This window comes from Sarcophilus harrisii, chromosome 2 (assembly GCF_902635505.1).
Source record: "Sarcophilus harrisii chromosome 2, mSarHar1.11, whole genome shotgun sequence".
Classification (NCBI taxonomy): Eukaryota; Metazoa; Chordata; class Mammalia; order Dasyuromorphia; family Dasyuridae; genus Sarcophilus; species Sarcophilus harrisii.
The window spans coordinates 106,135,437-106,155,127 of NC_045427.1; the positions used below are offsets into that span (position 1 = coordinate 106,135,437).

The 19,691-nt window shown below is 35.1% G+C and overlaps 1 protein-coding gene, 1 long non-coding RNA gene and 1 pseudogene across 2 annotated transcripts; 2 read left to right on the forward strand and 1 right to left on the reverse strand.

Moving 5' to 3' along the window:
• Window positions 1–9,865, forward strand: part of LOC111718655 — a 33,830-nt pseudogene extending 23,965 nt beyond the window's left edge.
• A 2,081-nt stretch (window positions 9,866–11,946) lies between these two features.
• On the reverse strand, window positions 11,947–17,926 carry TMEM17 (transmembrane protein 17). The gene is made up of 4 exons (XM_003758244.4): window positions 17,732–17,926; window positions 15,441–15,544; window positions 15,168–15,281; window positions 11,947–14,480 (listed from the first exon to the last, which is right to left on the reverse strand). The coding sequence occupies exons 1-4, from the start codon at window positions 17,829–17,831 to the stop codon at window positions 14,175–14,177; spliced, it is 624 nt and encodes a 207-aa protein (XP_003758292.1). The 5' UTR covers window positions 17,832–17,926; the 3' UTR covers window positions 11,947–14,174.
• Window positions 17,927–18,061: 135 nt separating this feature from the next.
• LOC111718658 lies at window positions 18,062–18,854 on the forward strand. Its single transcript, XR_004231722.1, has 2 exons — window positions 18,062–18,296; window positions 18,761–18,854. It is a non-coding gene; the product is annotated as an uncharacterized LOC111718658 (long non-coding RNA).
• Window positions 18,855–19,691: the final 837 nt, after the last annotated feature.

Consider the following 19,691-nt stretch of genomic DNA (forward strand, 5'->3'; position numbering starts at 1 on the left):
GGAGAAGGATGAGGGCAGAAGAAGCTAGAGATGTCTACCTACTCTTTGCATCACACAACAGCACTCTTTATATGTAGAACTCACTACACCTTTGGGATGTTCAGGAAGGACTGGCACCTTTGACACAGTTCACCTTCATCCACCTCTCACCTGTAGCTCCCTCCTAGAAGCTGTAGCATATGCGGTGGCCACAGAATAATAAATACTAATAAATAATAAATGCCAATAAAACCCTCTTGGCAGATGGGTAACGGCAGGTTGAGGGTGACTAACAGGCCTCATATTGGTGCAGAATGGGCAGATATGGACAATTTGTCCCAACAGCCACAGCTTGGTCCTGACCAAGCCTCAAAGACATCAAAGTTATGCATCTTGGAACCACTGGGACCACTGGACTTTGATTACTCAGGAAGAGAGACTGATGACTTTGTGCAATTGCCTCACAAATCCAATTCATGTGCAAATCCGCACATCCCCTTAATATCATTATTCATCAGAAAATGTTAAAACAACTGCACACATGGAGTTTACCATTTTCTATATTATATAAATACTTATTCCCTTCACCGTTCCCACCCCTACCAATGCAGACTAACAAGGGAGAAAGCTCACCAGCTAGCTGCTCCTAAAATACTTGAGGAACACAATGCTTATTAATCAGACACTGGAAAATACAGATCCACCGAGTCATGAGGCATTATTAAGCATTATTTGTGCCAGGGTCTGTCCTAAATACCAAATACTAAAAAAAGCAAACAATCCCTGTTATCAAGAAGCCCGGTCTAATGGAGGAAATAACAACCAAATTATATATAAACAAGCAAATAGATAAATTGGAGATAATCAACAGAGGAAAGGAACTAGCTGGTGGAATCAGAAACATTTCTTGAGGAAGATGGGATTTTAGCTGGGACCTGAAAGATGCCTGAGAAGCCATGAGATATAGATAAGGATGGAGAATTTAAGGTATGGGATAACCAGTGAAAATGCATGGAGTAAATAGATGGAATGTTTTGTTCAAAGAATAGAAAGGAGGCTGGTGTCATTGAATCACAGAATAGGTATTAGGGAGAAAGGCGTAAGAAGACTGAAAAAGAAGGATGGGGCCAGGTTAATTTTTTTTCTTTTTAAAAAAGTTTTCTTTTTATTTATTTCATTAAATATTTCCCAATTATATAAAAAATAATTTGTGTCATTATTTTTTTTTTCAATTTTGAGTTCCAAATTATCTTCCTTCATTCCACCTTACCCCATCCTTGAGAAGGTAATTACACAGGTGAGCTCATGCCAAATATATCTCCATATTAGTCATGTTGCAAAGAAAACTCAAATAAAATAAAACAATAAAATTAAAATAAAAAATTTCTATGCTTCAATTTGCATTCAGAATTCATCAGTTCTCTCTGGAATTGAATAGCATTTTTTTTTAATCATGGGTGCTTTGGAATTGTATTGGATTACCATCTTGATAAGAGTAGCCAAATCTTTCACAGTTGATCATTATCCAATATTGCTTTTATTATATATAATGTTTTCCTGGTAATGCATACTTCATTTTGCATGAATACATAAAAGTTACCATTTTGCTTGTCATTTCTTATAGAACAATAATGTTTCATCACAATCATACTCCAGTGATGAGCATCCAGATACGGCCAGATTATGAAGGACTTTAAAGGATTTTATATTTGATACAATAGGTAAAAGGGAGTGACTGGAGTTTACTGAGTAAGAGAGTGATATGGTCAGACCTGTATGTTAGGAAAATCACTTTGATGGCGGAACAGAGGACAGACTCAAGTGGAGAGGCAGGGATAACAACCAGCAGGCTACTGCAATAGTCCAAGTATAACATTATAATACCCTTACCAGGAAGATGGTATATCAGAGGAGGAAAGGGAGTATATATAAAAGATGTTATGAAGGTAAGGAAAGACAGGACTCGCTAATTGATTGGATGTAGGGAGTGAAGAATTGAGATATCTAGGTTATGAGCTGCCTCAGTTATTCTGCCCCAAACCTCAGGCACCCTTTCCTCTTGACCATCAGAATAATTGATAAGGATAAAAGACCTTATATTTTAGAATATCAGATGCTGCTCCCCATCCCAATCTATTAGAATATCAGATCAGATACTTTATCCCATTAGAATATCAAATAACTTTCCCATCTCTGGTGCCTCCCCATTATGTCATTGTTTCTGTCACCCTATAAAGAATCTCTATATCCCACATTTGAGACTGGATGCTTGGAGATGAGAATTCGATCCAGTCTTTCAATTTACTCTCCAATAAATTAAATTATTATAACTCTCTAATCTCTATCTTGTCTCAGTTTCTTCGGCATTACATTAGGAAAGGGGAAAGATTTGAGTTTTTGATATATTAAGTTTAAAATATCTGTGGTTCCAAATGCCCAATAGGAAGCTGGATAGACAAAACTGGAGAAAATCAGTAAAAAAAAAAAAAAAAAAAGACCCCACCATTTCATCCTGAAGTTCACAATCTGGCTCTATCACAAAGTCCCAATACAGGAAGCAAAGCTGAAAAACATTAATAAATGCAAGAGAAAACAATAAAGAAATTGTATGGAGTCAAGAACAAGCGTCAAGACATATACCCAGAAAAGAATAACGTGAAATCATCTGACATAAGGATTCCAAAGAAAATAAACGATTTATCTTTTTTTAAAAATAGAATTATAATTTACAATTATAATTGTAAGAATTATAATACAATTGTAGAATTATTCTATTGCAATTCATGAAAGAAATGAAGCAGGGGTTGAAAAATAATCACAAATATGAAATTAAAGCTCACAAATAAAGAATAGGAAAAGAAATGAGAACTCTGAAAGGAAAAAAATGAAATTAAACAGAATAGGAGGTACACAATCTTACTCAAATAAGAAGTTTCTTGAGAATAAGAACAGAAATATCAGGACTGGAAAAAAGACAACTCAGAAAATGTAGAGTAACTTCTTCCTTCCTTCCTTCCTTCCTTCCTTCCTTCCTTCCTTCCTTCCTTCCTTCCTTCCTTCCTTCCTTCCTTCCTTCCTTCCTTCTTTCCTTCCTTCCTTCTTTCCATTCTTTTTTGCTGAGGCAATTGGGGTTAAGTGATTTGCCCAGGGTCACATAGCTAGGCAGTGCTAAGTGTCTGAGGCCAAATTTGAACTCAGGTCCTCCTGACTCTGGGGCTGGCTCTATTCACTGCATCACCTAGTTGCCCCTATAGAGTAACTTCTTTGAAAAAAATAAAAAGGAACAGCTGATCTAGAAAACAGACCAAAGAGAGATAATCTATGATTTATCAGACTATCAGAAAACCTCAATCATAAAAAATTATAAATACTGTATTCCAAGAAATCATGAAGGAAAATACTCAGAGCTATGGGAAGCAGAAAGAATCTACTAGTCATCTCTTGAAAGAAACAATAAAATGAACTTCATACCCAAGTCTCAGTACTTCCAGGTGAAAGAAAAATACTGCAAACTGAAAGAATTCAAAGATGAAACACACACACACACAGAGTCAAGAATCACAAAAGACTTGCAGCAGCCAACACTATAAATGAAAGAAGAATTTCAAAACAGCATTTCAGAAGGAAAATTTTAAAGATTTACAATCAAGAATTATTTACCTAGCAAAAGCTAAATACAATGGGAGGGGGGCTGGAGGGGGGACAGGGAGGAGGGGAAAGGAAGGAAGTAGAGAAAGGAAGAAGAATGGATCTTTTATGAAGTGGATGACTTCCAAGTATTATTGATGAAGGGACAAGAGTTACAATACTTAGAAATGAAAATACAGAAGTCAAGTGAAACAAACAAACAAAAAAATAATAGCTTTGAGCAATTGGAAAGGATAATATGATGATAAAGGATTAGTATTCTAATGAAGGAGAAGAAAAAAGAGCCCCATAGAATTCTGTTGTCTTCGAGGGTCATATTGGGAGTGTAAAAAAGAAGTTTTGGGAGCAGTTTTGTTAAATCTTGATGCTCTTAAGAGAAAAAGAAAATGGAAGGGAAAGAAATACACTAAGGGAGAAAGAGGGAGGGAGGGAGACGGATGAACTTATTTCACATAATTAGGATGTATGAGAAGTCTATACAATTATAAAGGAAGGTGTGAGGAGATAAGGTACACATAAACATTACTTTTACTTGAACTGTACAAAAGAGGGCTACACACACACACACACACACACACACACACACACTTGCACAAAGCATTTGGTATGAAATAAATTAAACATAGGGAATCAGATGAGGATGGGGAGAGGAGACAGAGATTAAAAGTGAAGATAGGTTTAGGAGGGGATTAGTCAGAAGCAAAACAAACTCCATCTTCATAGGATGGAACATCAATGGGGGGATAAAAGGAAAGAAATAAAGGGTAATAATCTGTGATAGTGGACTGGAAGAGAGGAAAAGAATAGAGACAGAAGTCCATTACATCAAATGCAGATGAATGGTGTTGTATACAACATTACCTCTCAATATCTTCTTGTAATAAGGAGCAAGAAATAAAGGGAGGGAAAGATAAAAGGATAGAATGGAAGAAAATACACAGTTAATAACAACAATTGTAAAGGTGAATGGATTAGACTCACCACATAGGGGAGGATGGTTGAATCCAACAATATATTGTTTATAGGCAATAGAATGAAACAAAAAGTCTTACATAATTAAAATTTATTACAACAAAACCTCATGCTTCAGGTAAACTAAAAAAAGCAGGGATAGTAATCATGATCTCATTTATGTACTCTAAGTGCAGATTGAAACATACATTTTAACTTTATTTTTCTTGGATGTGTATGCCTGGTGTGTGTGTATGTGGCTTCTTTTGCAACATGGCTAATATGAAAATATCCATTATCATATTGCTTGCCTTTTCAAAGGGTAGAGGAAAGGACACAGAGAGAGAGAATTTGTAACTCAAAAATTTTAAAATGAATGTTAAAATGTTTTTGCATGTAATTGAGTAATACTTCATGAAATAAATCTATATTTTCAAAAAAAATTTTAAAGAAGAATTTTCAAAAAAGTAATCATGGTCTCAGACAAGGCAACAATTTTTAAAAGATCTAATTTAAAAAGTTAAAAAAGGGAACCTATATAATGCCTAAAAACACCAATAATAATGAGTTAATATTAATACTTAATATATGTGTTCCAAATGATATATTAACTAAATTCTTAAAGTAAAATTCTCAAAATACTTGTCTTAGATCCCCAGATAAATCTAACTATAAGATAAACAGGAAAGAAGTTAAGGATATGATTAAAATTTTTAGACAGTCATTTGAAAAATATTTATTAAGCACCTATTATGTTCCAGGCACTGTGGGAAGGGGTAGGGATAAAAAAAAAAAAAAAAAAAAAAAAGATGAAAGACAGTTTCCTGCTCTCAAGGAGATCATAATCTAAAAGAGTAGACATATAAATATATTCAAACAAGATATATAGATATATGATAATTAGTAAAGAAAAGACACTGGAAATAAAGGGAATCATGAAAAGCTTTCTATTTAAATAAGATAGGATTCTAATTTAAAGGAAGCCAGAGAAGACAGGAGGCAGAGTATTCAAAGCATGGGAGACAGCCAGTGAAAATGCCCAGTCAGGAAGAAGAGTCTTATTCAAGGAACAGCAAAGAGGAGAATGTTACCAACATATTATGGAGGACACGGAGTGAAGGAGATACAAGAAGACTGGAGAAGTTGGCAGTACAGATGGAATGAGGACTTTGGATGCTGAAGAGAGGATTTTATAGTTGATCCTGGAGATAAGAGGGAGCTATTGGAGTTTACTCTATAAGAAGATAATATGGTTAGATTTCTGCTTTAGAAAGATTTCTTTGACAGCTGAGTGGCAGGCTGATTAGAGTGAGGAGAAACATAGAGCAGGGAGACCCTCAGCAGGTTACTGGAATAGTCCAGGCAGCAAATGATGTGGGGCTGTACCAGAGTAGTGGCAATATCAGAGGGCAGAAATAGAGAGAAGAATAGAAGGATTAAGAAGGTAAAATTAGCAGGGGTGGTGAGAGAGGAAGGAGTCAAACACAGATCTCTGGTGATTACTGAATGAGAACATAAAGGAAAATAAGGATTTTTCAAATATACATGGCATCTTTACAAAGAATGCCAATATACTGTACCAGGTACCTACAAATTATGGCCCATAGGCCAAATCTGGCCAATGGCCTGGTTTTGTATGGCCCATAAACAAAGAGTGTTTTTTATATTTAAAAAAATTTTTTAAGTACTCAGCAAGTCAGTTTTGTTCCTCAGGCCACAGTTTGTCAGCCCCTCAACTGGACCATAAAAAAATTTGATTGGTAACTGGTATATTTAATATGTCTGTTTTCTGAATTTCTTTATTTGTATAGATCAATATCAATAATAAAAATCAAAGCAAAAATTATAAATAAAATATTAATAAAGAAGTTACCCATCAAAGAGATAATATATTATGACCAGTTAAGATTTATACCAGAAATTCAGAGTTGGTTTAATATCAGGAAAATTATAACTATAGTAGATTATTTATTAGCAACAAAAAATCCCAAATCTATTGATTGTATCAACAGATATTGTCTTTTTTGATGAAATAAAATTCCTGTGTCTTTTAAAAACGCTAAAAAGCAAAAAAAAAAAAAAAAAAAGGCTCATCTTTAAAATGATAAATAGTACCTACTGAAACAAAAAAGCTAGCATTTTATATAACTGAGATAAAATAGAGGCCTTTTCAGTAAGAGGAAAAGTAAAGCAAAGATGTCCATCATCATCACACATCACAATTAGCTCTCCCAGACAAGGAAAAGAAATTGGGAGAATAAACACAAGCGTAAACAAAATGACCACTTTTTGAAGATGATATGGTGCTTTATTTATAGAACAATAGATAATCAAATAAGAAGTTATTGAAATAATAACTGACAAAGTAATAGAACAGAAAATCAGCACATAAATCTTAATAATTTTTACATATTATCAACAAAATCTATCGGAAAGAGAGAGGAGAAATTCCACTTTAAATAAACTCCAGAATGTATAAAATACCTGGATGTCTATCTGCTACAACAAACACAGGAACAACATAAATACCAAAAAAAAAAAAAAAAAAAAAAAAAATTCCCCAAAAACAAAAACAAAAAAATAGCACTCTCAATACAAATAAAGATAGAACCAAGTAATTTGGAGAAATATCCATTGCTCAAGAGTTGGTGGATCCAGGATAATAAAAATGATTAACACTAACTAAATTAATCTGCTTATTCAATGTCCTGCAAATTATCAAAGGGTTACTTTACAGAATTAGAACAAAGTATTAACAAGATGAATTTGTTTTTTTTTACTTCTATTATTTTTTATTACAGATTTTTATTTTGAAAACATATGCATGGATAATTTTTTAAAACAGACCCTTGCAAAACCTTGTGTTCCAAGTTTTTCCTTCCCTTCCTTGCATCCCCTTCTCTAGATGGCAAATAATCCAATATATATTATACATGTTAAAATATATGTTAAATCCAACATATGTAAACATGTTTATACAATTATTTTGCTGCATAAGAAAAATCAGATCAAAAAGGAAAGAAAATGAGTAAGAAAACAAAATGCAAGCGAACAACAACAAAGAGTGAGAATGTTATGTTGTGATCCACATTCAGTTCCTACAATCCCTCTCTCTGGATGTAGATGGCTTTCTTCATCACAAGATCATTGGAACTGGCCTCAATGATCTCATTGTTGAAGAAAGCCATATCCTCAGAATTGATCATTATATAATCTTGTTGCCTTGTACAATGATCTCCTGGTTCTGCTCACTTCACTTAGCATCAGTAAATCATCCTGCTGATCATTTCTTATAGAACAATAATATTCCATAACATTAATTTACCATAATGTATTCAGCCATTCTCCAAGTGATAGGCAGCCACTCAGTTTCCAGTTCCTTGCCACTACAAAAGAGGCTGCCACAAACATTTTTGCACATGTGGGTCCCTTTATCTCCTTTAAGATCTCTTTGGGATACAAGGCTAAATTAAAAATGAAATTCATCTAGAAGGGAAATCATATATTTTTTAATATAATTACATTTATTTTTAGATACCAAATTGCAAAATTAGAATAGATCCAGAGGCCATTAAAATGTAATCATAATTTATGCCAAAATTTTCTGCAAAATGCAGATCTAGAACGATATTTTTAATGAAATAAAAGTATCTAAAACCAATGCTAGCATTGCATGAAATATGAATATATTAGAATATTCCCTCAATAATATAACAATAAAGCAAGTATGAACCCTTTCCCTACTTTTATTTGACATGTTAGAAATATTGCCAATAACAATAGAGACAAAAGAAATAAACTGAAGGTATAAAGATAGGCAAAATGGAGATAAAACCATCCATTTGTTGATTCATGATGTGTTATTTTTAAAAATTATGTAATATCAACAAAGAAGGTAATTGAAACAATTGGGGAAATCATATTTTTAGGGGGAAAGAGGGGGAAAAGGGCCTACCACTACCAGACCTCAAACCATACTACAAAGCAGAAATCATCAAAACGGCTGTTTAAGAAATAGAAAAGGTATATAGATTAAGTATATATCATAGAGAAGCAAAAAAAAAAAAAAATCAGATCCTATCTGATAAATCCCCAAACCCAGCTACTGAATTTCAAACTCACTAGTCAATCAAAATTGCTATAATACTAGAAGCTAGGGAAATATATAGAGTAGCAGGAGGAACTGAAGGAGTTTGTGGCAATGACATAGACCACGGAGAATCAGGTTCACTTCTTCTAGTCAGTTGGATGGGACCTGCAGATTGCCCTCAGCAGCTTTTATGCTGATGGAAGAGATGAACACCATTTTACTTGCCTAGTCAGTACCTGTTTCATCATCCAAAGGTATAATTCCTTGTGATAAGATGACATTATTCAGAGACCTTGTTCATGTCCAAAAAGAAGATGAAGATAATGAAAAGGGTCAAAGGTTTTATAATAGAAGTTCAGAAAGATGTGGATAACAAATTGTTGTTGAAAAAAAAAAAGTCCCAGTGAGTTGGTGAAAGATCTGTTCAAGCGTACCAAGGAACATGGCTGCCAACCAAAAGGCCAAGAATTCTGATGAAACTAGCAAACCCAAACCACTTGCAGAGGGTGGATACCATCTTGGACTAGCCCTAGAGTAGGAGTCTGACCAGGTAGCAGGAGAAAGATGACAATTTTCTGGCCAAGATGTGCAAATAGTATTGAGGCTCTAGAAGAGTAGATTCAGCACGGACAATGATGAGCTGAGAAGCTACCCAGACCCACTCCATGCCCAGTTTTGGAATCTACCTGCAGAAGTAAAGCACTCCCAGAGCTATGAAAGTTTTTCATATGGAGTTCAAGTTGTGGAGAAGCAACAACATGAGGACTTTGTAAAGCTCAAGGGAACCTTCAAAGTTTTCATTGTCCAGAGATCAGAAACTGGGCAGTTACTACCCCCTAGCTATTAAACACAAGTCCTCCAACTCAGTAGGTGGAAATGACACCACTGATGAGTCAGGGGTCAACATCCAAATCCTGCTTGCTAATGGCAGGAGCCTGGGACAAAAATTTAGCCTTCATCATAGAATCAGTAATATCCAGCTTTTCATTGTCAAAACCCAGCCAGTAATGGCAGCTGACCTTTGTCCTTATGACCATGTTCTTTCAGAAAAGAACTGGCTGATGAGAGCCAGACCATGAAGGAAGCCAATCCATTCAATGCTGTTATTCTTCAGTGGTCCTCTTCCTCCTCTCCTCCTGTCTCACACTTTCTTTTTATCTCTTGTTTCTGTGTGCAGCTATCTGATGCATGTATGCATCAATCTGCCCTATGTGCTGCACAATGTTATGTCTCCCCTTAGCCCTGGTCATTTAGATCTCTTACTTACTAGTATTTTTTATGATGATCAGTAAACTTTTTTAAAAATGTTAATAAAAACAAGCAAAAAAAGGCAAAAAGACTCCATAAATACAAAATATTTTTACATTTATTATACTCTTTTTGTAACATCAAAGAACAAGAAACAAAAAGGGAATGGCTAAACGTCAATTAAGAAATGGCTAAACAAATTAGAGAATATGAATATAATGAAATATTATCATACTTTAAAAATGATGAAGATTAGTTTGAGTCAGTGAAACCTGGAATATTTGTATAAACTAATGCATAATGGAAGATTTTAGATAAAACCCTTGCAAAACAATTTTGAAGGATTTAAAAACTTTGATCAACAATGATTGATTTTTTTAGGTTTTTGTGTGTGTGTGGGGGGGGCAATTGGGGTTAAGTGACTTGCTTAGAGTCACACCTAAGTGTCTCAGTCTAGATCTGAATTCAGGTCTTCTGAATCCAGGGCCAATGTACCATTTAATTTGGTCTCAAGATGTCTGTTTCTCCCCTCCCCCCCCCCAAAAAAAAATTCAAGGTTCTTGAAGCCATGTTTATTTTTTTTTTTCATGAATAACTTTGTTTTATTTCACCTTCATTTTTTTTAAAAAATTAAAACTTTTTATTTACAAAGCATATGCATGGGTAATTTTTCCAATATTGACTCTTGCAAAACCTTTTGTTCCAAATTTTTCCCTTCCTTCTTCCTACCCCCTCCCCAAGCTGGCAGGCAGTCCAGTACATGTTAAATATGTTGAAATACATGTTAATTTTTTTTTTTTAAAGAATACTAATGATGCATTATTATACATACTGGTAATCTTGTCAACAAAAACCAAATTCCAGAAACCATTCCTCTTTCCTACTTATGAGCCATACAATTAGCATATCAATGATTGAAAGCTGGATAAATGTATTTCCTTGCTTCTGTTTCTCGGCTGAATTCTCTTAGAATTCCAGTCTGCTTTATAATGGCATTACTATTAGAATAAACTTTGTCCCTTGACTAGGGGCAAAAAATACTAATGATGAAGCATGCTATACTTCCCAAATGAGAAGTGGAGGATTTAGGGTAAAGAATGAAACATATTTTTTAGATATAGCTAATGCAAAGATTTGTCTTTCTTTGACTAAAAAGCTTTGTACCAAGAGTTTTTCTGCCAGAAGTGGGGAATGAGGTGGGGGTAAAAGGAAAGTAGAAAAATTAGTTTTATTCATTGAAAAAAATAAAATTTAACTTAACAAAGAAGTACGGAAAAGAAATTGAATAGACAAAAGAGTAAACAAAATTTTCACTTTATGAAAATATGGTTTGCTTAGAGAATCAACTAAAAATTAATTGAAATAAGTTGCAAGACATAATAAACTTACATAAATTATCATCATTTCTATATATTAGCAACAAAACTCCACAGGAAGAAATAGAGAAATTTAATTATATACACTATGTAAAATATTTGGAAGTCTATTTGCTAAGACAAACAGAGGAATTATAAAAATAAAATTACAAAACACTTATGGAAATAAAGATAGTCCTAAATAAATGGAGAGTTATCAATTGCTTATGAGCAGGTTGAGCCAATATACTACCTAAACTGATTTTCTTAATTCAGAACACAAATCAGCCTACTAAAGGATGATTTATAAAGCAAAAAAAAAATAACAAACTCATCTAGAAGAGCAAAAGATTAAGATTCTTAAAAGAAACAATGAAAAACAAAAGTAGAAATGTCTAGCAGTAATGTATTTAAATTGTACTACAAATATATGTCATATATATTTGATCTCCTAAAGAGATCAATGTCAGAAAAAAAAATGACTCAATATATATCAAAATTTGTTTTAGAAAAGAATAGGAAATAAAACATCAGTTTGGGAATGGTTGAAAAAAAAAAAAACATGGCAAATAAACAGAATGAAACACTATCAAGTAGAAATGACAAATATGCATAATTTGAATATATGCTTGAATTGATGTGGACTAAAATAAATAGAACCAAAAGCATAAAATATCCAATAAACAAAGCATTTATTAAACATTTGTTATATGAAAAGTGCTGTGAAACAAATAGGAAGTAAGAGAGTTTTTCTCTCAAGGAGATTATTTTTTAATGGAATACTTATATATGGTTTCAGCTGCATGTCAGATATAAAGATTCCATCATCCATGGATCTTTAGAGTACAACAGTAAAACAGATGGTGATATTCCTCTTTAATATCATTTCTACTGATAAAATCCTATCAATTGATGATGTGGAATGTATGATAATATTTGACAATTTGATACTGACTATAACAATATAAATGAAAAGGTCATTAAAAGTAGGCCAAACTCTTGAGTAATTGAAAAAATAATGGTCCTAGAGAACAGATAATAAAACATAAATATCTCCTTTCTTACAGTAAAGGAATAAGGCTATCAGGGAAAAATGCATTGTCAGGTACTTTTGCATAATTGTTTTTCCTTTGTTCTATCTAGAGGAAGAATTTTTCCAGAAATAACTATAATGTAAAAGGCTTCAATAAATTTTTAAAAATGAACTTTAAGAATAAAAACAAAGATAAATGCAGTCCTCCCCCTCTTTCTTGAGGGGGAGACTGCATGAGTTAAACTGATCTCAAGCAAAATGATGCAGATAAAAAAATTAATATATCTACCCAGAAACTCTAAAGTTTTTTTTTTTTTAGTGGAAGGGGAAGAAATTGAAAACCATGAAGCAAATAACAATAAATGAGATGAGATCTTGGAATTAAATGAGTTTGCATGAGTTACATTAAAAAATTTTCAAAGAAAAATTTGTCAGTGTAAGCATAACCCTGTCTTTGAAAGAGATAATAGGCTCTGCTTCCTTTAATAAAGAAAGGCAACTTTATATTTTTATAAAAGCATTGATGAAAATATAATAACTCTTTAAAATCATCAATTTCTCATTTTTTAGTTGTATAGTCATCAAGCAATTTTATGATCTTAATTGGATTTATCAAGTAGATTTCTTCAAGTGAGAAGGGAATATGCTGATTTAGTCATATAAGCATGGTTCATTTAACTAAAAATTGACAAACAGATATCCTAGTTCACAAATCAAATTTCCTGCTTCTTCATACAGCATAATTAAGTTCATTTAGGACTAACCTAGGGATTATTAATCTTTTTTTGTCATATATTACTTTATCAGTCCAGGGAAGCCTATGGACACTTCTAAAAATTGTTTTTTAAAAGCACATACATAGGATTACAAAAGAAAAAACTTATATTAAAAAATACTTAACAAAATATTTTTTGAAGGTTCATTGATCCCAGATTAATAATCCTTGGTTTAACTAATTCTTAATTAACTAATCCTGGGTGAATTAACATTAGAGTTCTTAGTCTATGAAGACAAAAAAAATGAAATCTTAAGAAGTCACCAATATCTCAACACCTAAAGAATTACACTAGAGAATGAATGTTGGCTGATGCTTTAATATAAGAATATTTAAAATTATTTTGAAAACATTTTCACAACACTGGACAAAATCTTACATGACATAATTAGAAAATAATAACATTATCATAAATGTTATTCTACAATATTAATGCTGTCCTCTTTCCCCCAAGCACTTCTTATATATAAGATGGGCATTGTAGCCAGTACTCAACATTACTGTGGGCATAAAACCCTATCTATTGTCTTCCCTACAAATATTCTAAAAGCAGAGAATAGTGACAAGCATATGTACTTCTGTATGCTTCATTAAAGAAAAAACGGTGCCCAAAGAGATAGCTGAAATACTAGTAGATGTGCCATAGAAAATGAGAAGTCCCAAAGAAAAGCACAAAACTGTATTGATATTAAAATGATAAATATGATAGAAATGTGGATTATAGAGATATCCTTCTACTACTCCAGGATATTGAACAGATTTTTTTTAAGGCTATAGCCACAATGTGTCAAATATATAAGAAGGGCAAGACTAAAAATGTTAACTAAAAAAAAAAAATCTGTTTTCAAACTGTAATATTTGGCATGATCTGGATAACAATTATATTTTAGAATTAGTTTTCATTTTTTACCTGTGTTTCTGGCATTGTGGAAATAAAGCCAGCCTAGAGCTGCCTGTTTTCTCACACCACAGAATTTCTTTAAGGAAGACAAAAATATAATACAGCATTTGCTTTGTTCTTTCTTCTCAACAAGGATTATTTTCCCAGCTCTTGATATCTTCTGGTACAATCTGTCCTGTTTCTTTTATAGACTCCTACTCAACAGCTGTGGGATGAAACTCCTCTAAATGTTGTGATAGAAACCTAGAATCATGTGTCTTCCTCTTTTCTCTATCAAAATGGTCAAAATCTTGGAGGTGGAATCTAGCGGCCAACTGGTTTGCCATTTTCTTTAAGGCAAGAAATGCTACAACAATCTGGAAAGTTAGGAAGAAAGTGAAGATGATGTTGACTGCTCGTTCCAGGGGTTGAATTGTCAGACCTTCATTAAAAAGCAAGAAGAAAATTAAGGGCGATTGCAGCAGAAGGGTCAAGAGCCAAAAGCCAGCCAGCTCTGGAACCTGCAACAGTAAAAATATTGTTAACAAGAATTTTACTCCTTTAATAAGAGTATAATCACAATGAGCCAATAAGTTCTTATTTAGAACTTACTCTGGACCAGCAATGTTAGGCAATATGAAGGATGAAAAATAGTATAGGTGGAGAATTTGTTCTGAAGGAACTTATAATTCATTTGGAAAGATAAAGTGAAAGGAAATTAAACCATTTAAGAAGAGCTCAAAATAGCACAGAAGTTAAAATAAAAGTATATCCAATTAATATAACAACAAAGCAGGAAAAGCAATAGACTTAGGAAGGAACTGGATTTGAATCTTACTGCTTACACTTAGCAACTGTGTAATCACTGGCAGGTCATTTAAACTGAGCCTGTTTTCTCCTCCATAAATAGTGACAATAAATTGTAGAGGGTTTTTTTAAGGATCAAATAAGCAATTTTATATAAAACTTAAGTTGTTTTATAAATGTCCAATATTATTACTATTGGATAGAAAGTGTTTAACTAGAATGAGTGAGAGTCTCATCTAACCTGGGGAAAATTGATGAAAGCTTTTTCTCTTCGTTTTTAGATCCAGGTTCCAAAGATTCCATTTGGTATAAAAATAGTGCTTTATTGGCAAAGTGGAAAGTCTACTTGAATTTAAATATAGCACTGATAATAAGACTAACAGTATGAAACAAGATCTTACCTTTTCTTGGAGGTTACCCATATATCCTAAATACAACCGGATGGCCTCAATTAAGGTTATTAGTATAACGACGGTGACTAGAATGAATTTATAATAATCAGGCAAGATGGGATACTGCAGACAAAAACCAAAGTGACAACATGTTACTATTATTTTACATCATCCTGGCAGTAATGTTATAACTAATTCACAGAAGCCCATGACATTTCAGCCTAAGATATAGGGATGCAGACCTTAATATTTGTTAACAACATAATCAGATTTTATACTCACCTTCAGGTGGAGCATGATGATATTACACACCCACCAAAAAGGAAAGAAATAAATGTTGAAATAAAGAGATATCTGTAATGCCAAACTGGAGACTATTTCATTATCTGCAGGAGAAAGGAAGGGAAAAGAAAAAGAAAAAAACCTCAACTACAATATTGCAGAAACTTTCATAAATGCCCTCTTTTCTCCACAAAATAAACATTATTAATAAGGGATTGTTGTCTCTCCTTTTCGAAGATGACCAAAATGATGTATAGTAAGCAGAAGTGGTTATGATTTTTAAATTTCAAATTTTGTGCTAATTTTGAACTACTATCAAAAGAAGGAATATTGGCCTTACTATTAATTAAATAAATACATATTAAGCATCTACCACATAAAGAAGGCTGGCTATCTTGAGTGCCAAGAAAATGGAATAACATGTCTTTCAATATAGTATACTATCACTTTGTAATTATTGTCTATTGGGTCTTTCACTGCTCATGTAGCCAATGTGTGGCCTTCATATATATAAGATATGAAGGAAAAATGTGAGAAATACATACCATCACTGGATAAAACCAAGCTCTTCATAATGTAGTTGTCCTGATTCCCATATTGTTATAAGGATTATACCAATGATAAGTTTATTCTGACAAGAAATTACTGCATTTCCCAAAAACTATCTATGTTGGCTGTATCACTTGATAGAGTATGTTTTCATTTTTGTAAAAAAGGAAGTACTAAAGGAGGTAACATAGAATCCAGTACAAAGTTATTTAAATTCCAGAATATGAGGCCATATTTCATATGCAAAAGGTTCATATTTTGAAATAATCCATATTCCTTAGTTGCTTAATATTCTACAGGCTTAAAACATTTAAAATAAAGTATTACCCCTTTATTATATTTCTATGAGTTTTTTTTTTTTGTTGTTTTGTTTTTTTATGGGAGGTGGGGTGCAGAGAAGACTGTTCCTATCAGCTAGGTGGTGAAGTGGATAGATCTCTTAACCTGGAGTCATGAAGACCTGAATTCAAATCCAACCTCAGATACTTACTAGTCATATGACCCTGGACAAGTCACTTAACCTTGTTTGCCTCAGTTTCCTCATCGGTCAAAAAAGCTGGAGAAACAAATTGCAAAAACCATTCCACTAGTTATCAATTTACTGGCACAAGGAACCCCTCAGTGAGGAAATTTCCTCTCCCAGTGCTGGATCAGCTCCTGATCTGCAGCTTAAAGTCTAAAGATTGTCCTGGAACCTGAGAGTTTAGGATAATGACTTGCCCCAGGAACCAAAGCTAGGATTTGTAGGCGGTAGGATTTGAATCTGACTCTTTCTGGCTCTAAACCTGGCTCCATATCCTCTACTCCGAAGTATATTTCCATAGGGGAACCTTTTAAATAACTGTAAACAATATTTTAAAATAAACAATACCATTTCTAGTCTTAACAACAAAAATATTTTCTGAACTTCAGTCCTTGAAAAAATTCATGTATCAATAACCTACTATGAGCTCAATCTAATAATCCCTTTGGACTTGCATGGATGTATGCTAAAAAGCTGTGGTGATAACAACTTAGACGCTTAGATTTTTTTACATCTAATAGCGACTTCTCACAGCACTGAAAACTTAGAAAAGGTAGAAAGAGCTGTTTTCTGTTAAAACGAAGAATTCGGGAGCGCGGCAAACAACCCATGATGCAGAAAAAAGCCAGGTTCAGGCTTGCGAGGGAGGTGCTATTCTTATCCCGACTTTACCAAGCCAGAAACATCTTTTCCCAGAAGGGCAGTTTTGAGATGTGATTTTCCCTTTTTGGCGCATACTTAGGGTTTAGTCTGCTTAGGAGGCTTCTTCCAGGGATCTGTGTGCGTGCGCTAGGGAATAATTTGTAGTTTTAAAAAAGAATTGGCTGGGGACTTGTCCAAGGTCCCTCAGTTGAACCTGGAGTCTTTGGGCTCTCTCTTGAGGCGTGTGTGGGGGAAGGTGAGGGGAGAGTCGGGTACCACTGGACTCCATCTACCGTAGGGCATCATTAATTGATTGGTTGGTTGATTAATTTATTCCTTTCCCAGTAAGGGCGCCTCCAGTGGTCTACGCCCCATTATCAACGGATGGGGAAGAGTTCTGGAAGAAAAGATTTCTCCTACTTCCCTTCCTCTCCCGACCCTGCCAGACCTCATTGAAGACTGAGCCGCCATCTTTAGTGAGGGCAAGCGCCTGACGTCATTTCCCGCCCTAGCCTTCTCCCCACCCACTTTTTCTTCACTGGTCACAGCCTCTTTCTCTAAGGATCTCGCCACTCACCGGGGTTGCCGTAGAATTCCGGTCCGGTCCGGTTTGTGTCTATAAACACCGTCCGGCTGAAGTTCGCCAGCCGCTGCCGGACCTGATTGGGCAACTCCATTGCTTCCCTCTACGTGCGCAGTAGCCCACACGCCCTTAGCTCCCAGTGGAACCTCGGAAACTTTCCCTTCCCCCACGGCAGCAGGTAGTGGTTCCTATGGCAACCCAGGTGGGGCGGGGCCACAGGCGGGATTTAGCGCCTGCGCACTTAGGGTCCGCCGTCTCCTTAGGTCGGACTCTGGAAGATCGGCGGTCTTGTGTTAGTTAATTCGATGCGTTTTATACATGAGGAAACCGAGGGCCAGACATGTTACTCTCTCACCGTCACCTGTAGGGCCCTACATTTAGTCTCTGGCGAATAAAGAGGCCTTGGGTCGTCCTAGGAGGCCAGTTGTCTCCTTCATCAGATGCTCCCTATTCAGTCCAGGCTCGGTGAATAGAAGCCCAGTACAGCCCCTTAAAAACCACCGTGACGGGCCTTGGAAACTGCCTCCTGGACTCGGGCCGGGAGGAAGGCCTCGCTCCCGTACGCGTCCCTCTCCCCTTCTTCTTCCAGGCTGGAGAAGCAGCAGTTTCCGTCCCGTCTCCCCCTCCCCCCTCCTCTTTCCCTCCCCTCTCCTCTTTCCCTCCCCCCTCCTCTTTCCCTCCCCCCTCCTCTTTCCCCCTCCTCTTTCTCTCCCCCCTCCTCCCCTCCCCCTCATCTTTCCCTCCCCCCTCCTCTTTCCCTCCCCCCTCCTTCCCCCCTCCTCTTTCCCTCTCCCTCCTCCCCATACAGGCTTCTCGGGGGAGTAAACTCCATAACGGTGTGAAAATACAAGGAAAGGACAGAAACGCTGGGAATTGGGGAGGGAAGGGTTATTATCGGCAGTTAGCCAATAAGCATTTATTAAGCACCTACTATGTGCCAGACATCATTCTAAGCCTGGGGGATAGGAATTCAAAAAGCATGGAAGCATTTTAATCATGGGACCCCACTGTACTTCTTTACAGAGAGAACACGAAAACGATGGGCAACAGAGAAGGGGAAACATTTGCAGAAGAGTAATGACCTTACCAAATTAAATGTCTTGCTTTTTTATGCCAATGGTGCTGTCCTAGTATTCTAATATTTTAGGGGAAAAGTGTATTGCAATAATAAGAATTGTTTGCTCAACATTTGAGACATAAAAGAGCTTTTACTATTTGCCAAAGTTGTGCTTTTACAATCTTTTGAGATTACTGTGGTATCTTTATTTGGAAATAATGCCTACTATAATACTGTACTAGCCTATAATGCTACTTTAAAACAAGGATTCCTGACCTTTTTGTGTAACTCTCTGGCGAAGCCCATGGTACTCTTCTTTTAAATGCCTAAAATGAAATACATAAGATTGCAAAGGAAATCAATTATATTCGGAAGCCTTGAGTATAGGGCCAATTGCATGAGTCTCCTCTTTGGTAGAGATTAACTACTGACGCTCCATGACTATGGAAACGTGAGTCTCCTCTGCTTCTAGCTTCGAGAAAGAAGTTATATAATTCCAAACCCTCTTCAAGTCCATGAAGGGAGAAAGATTCTGAGTAGAAGCCAGTGTGTAGAATTTCAATCATATCCCTATTTCCAACTTACTACACTAGAGACTTTGGAGAATTTTCCCTTGGGTAAGATCTCAGTCTCTGTTTCTAGGCTGAACTCAGTTATATGACTCCCAAAGGAAGAGCTCATTCAGTCTATATTGTATGGCATATATTGTGCTATGTTTACTTTGATTTCTGTTTAGCTATCAAGTTGGATAAATGGGTTTATATGGTGTTTATTATGGGACTGATATTTGGTGGAAAAAGAATCAAGCCTTAGTTATAAAGCTCTTTTCCCAATTAATGAATGGTCATCAGGATCTTGGTTTAAACTTAAAAATTGCTTCCTCTAGACTATTATTTA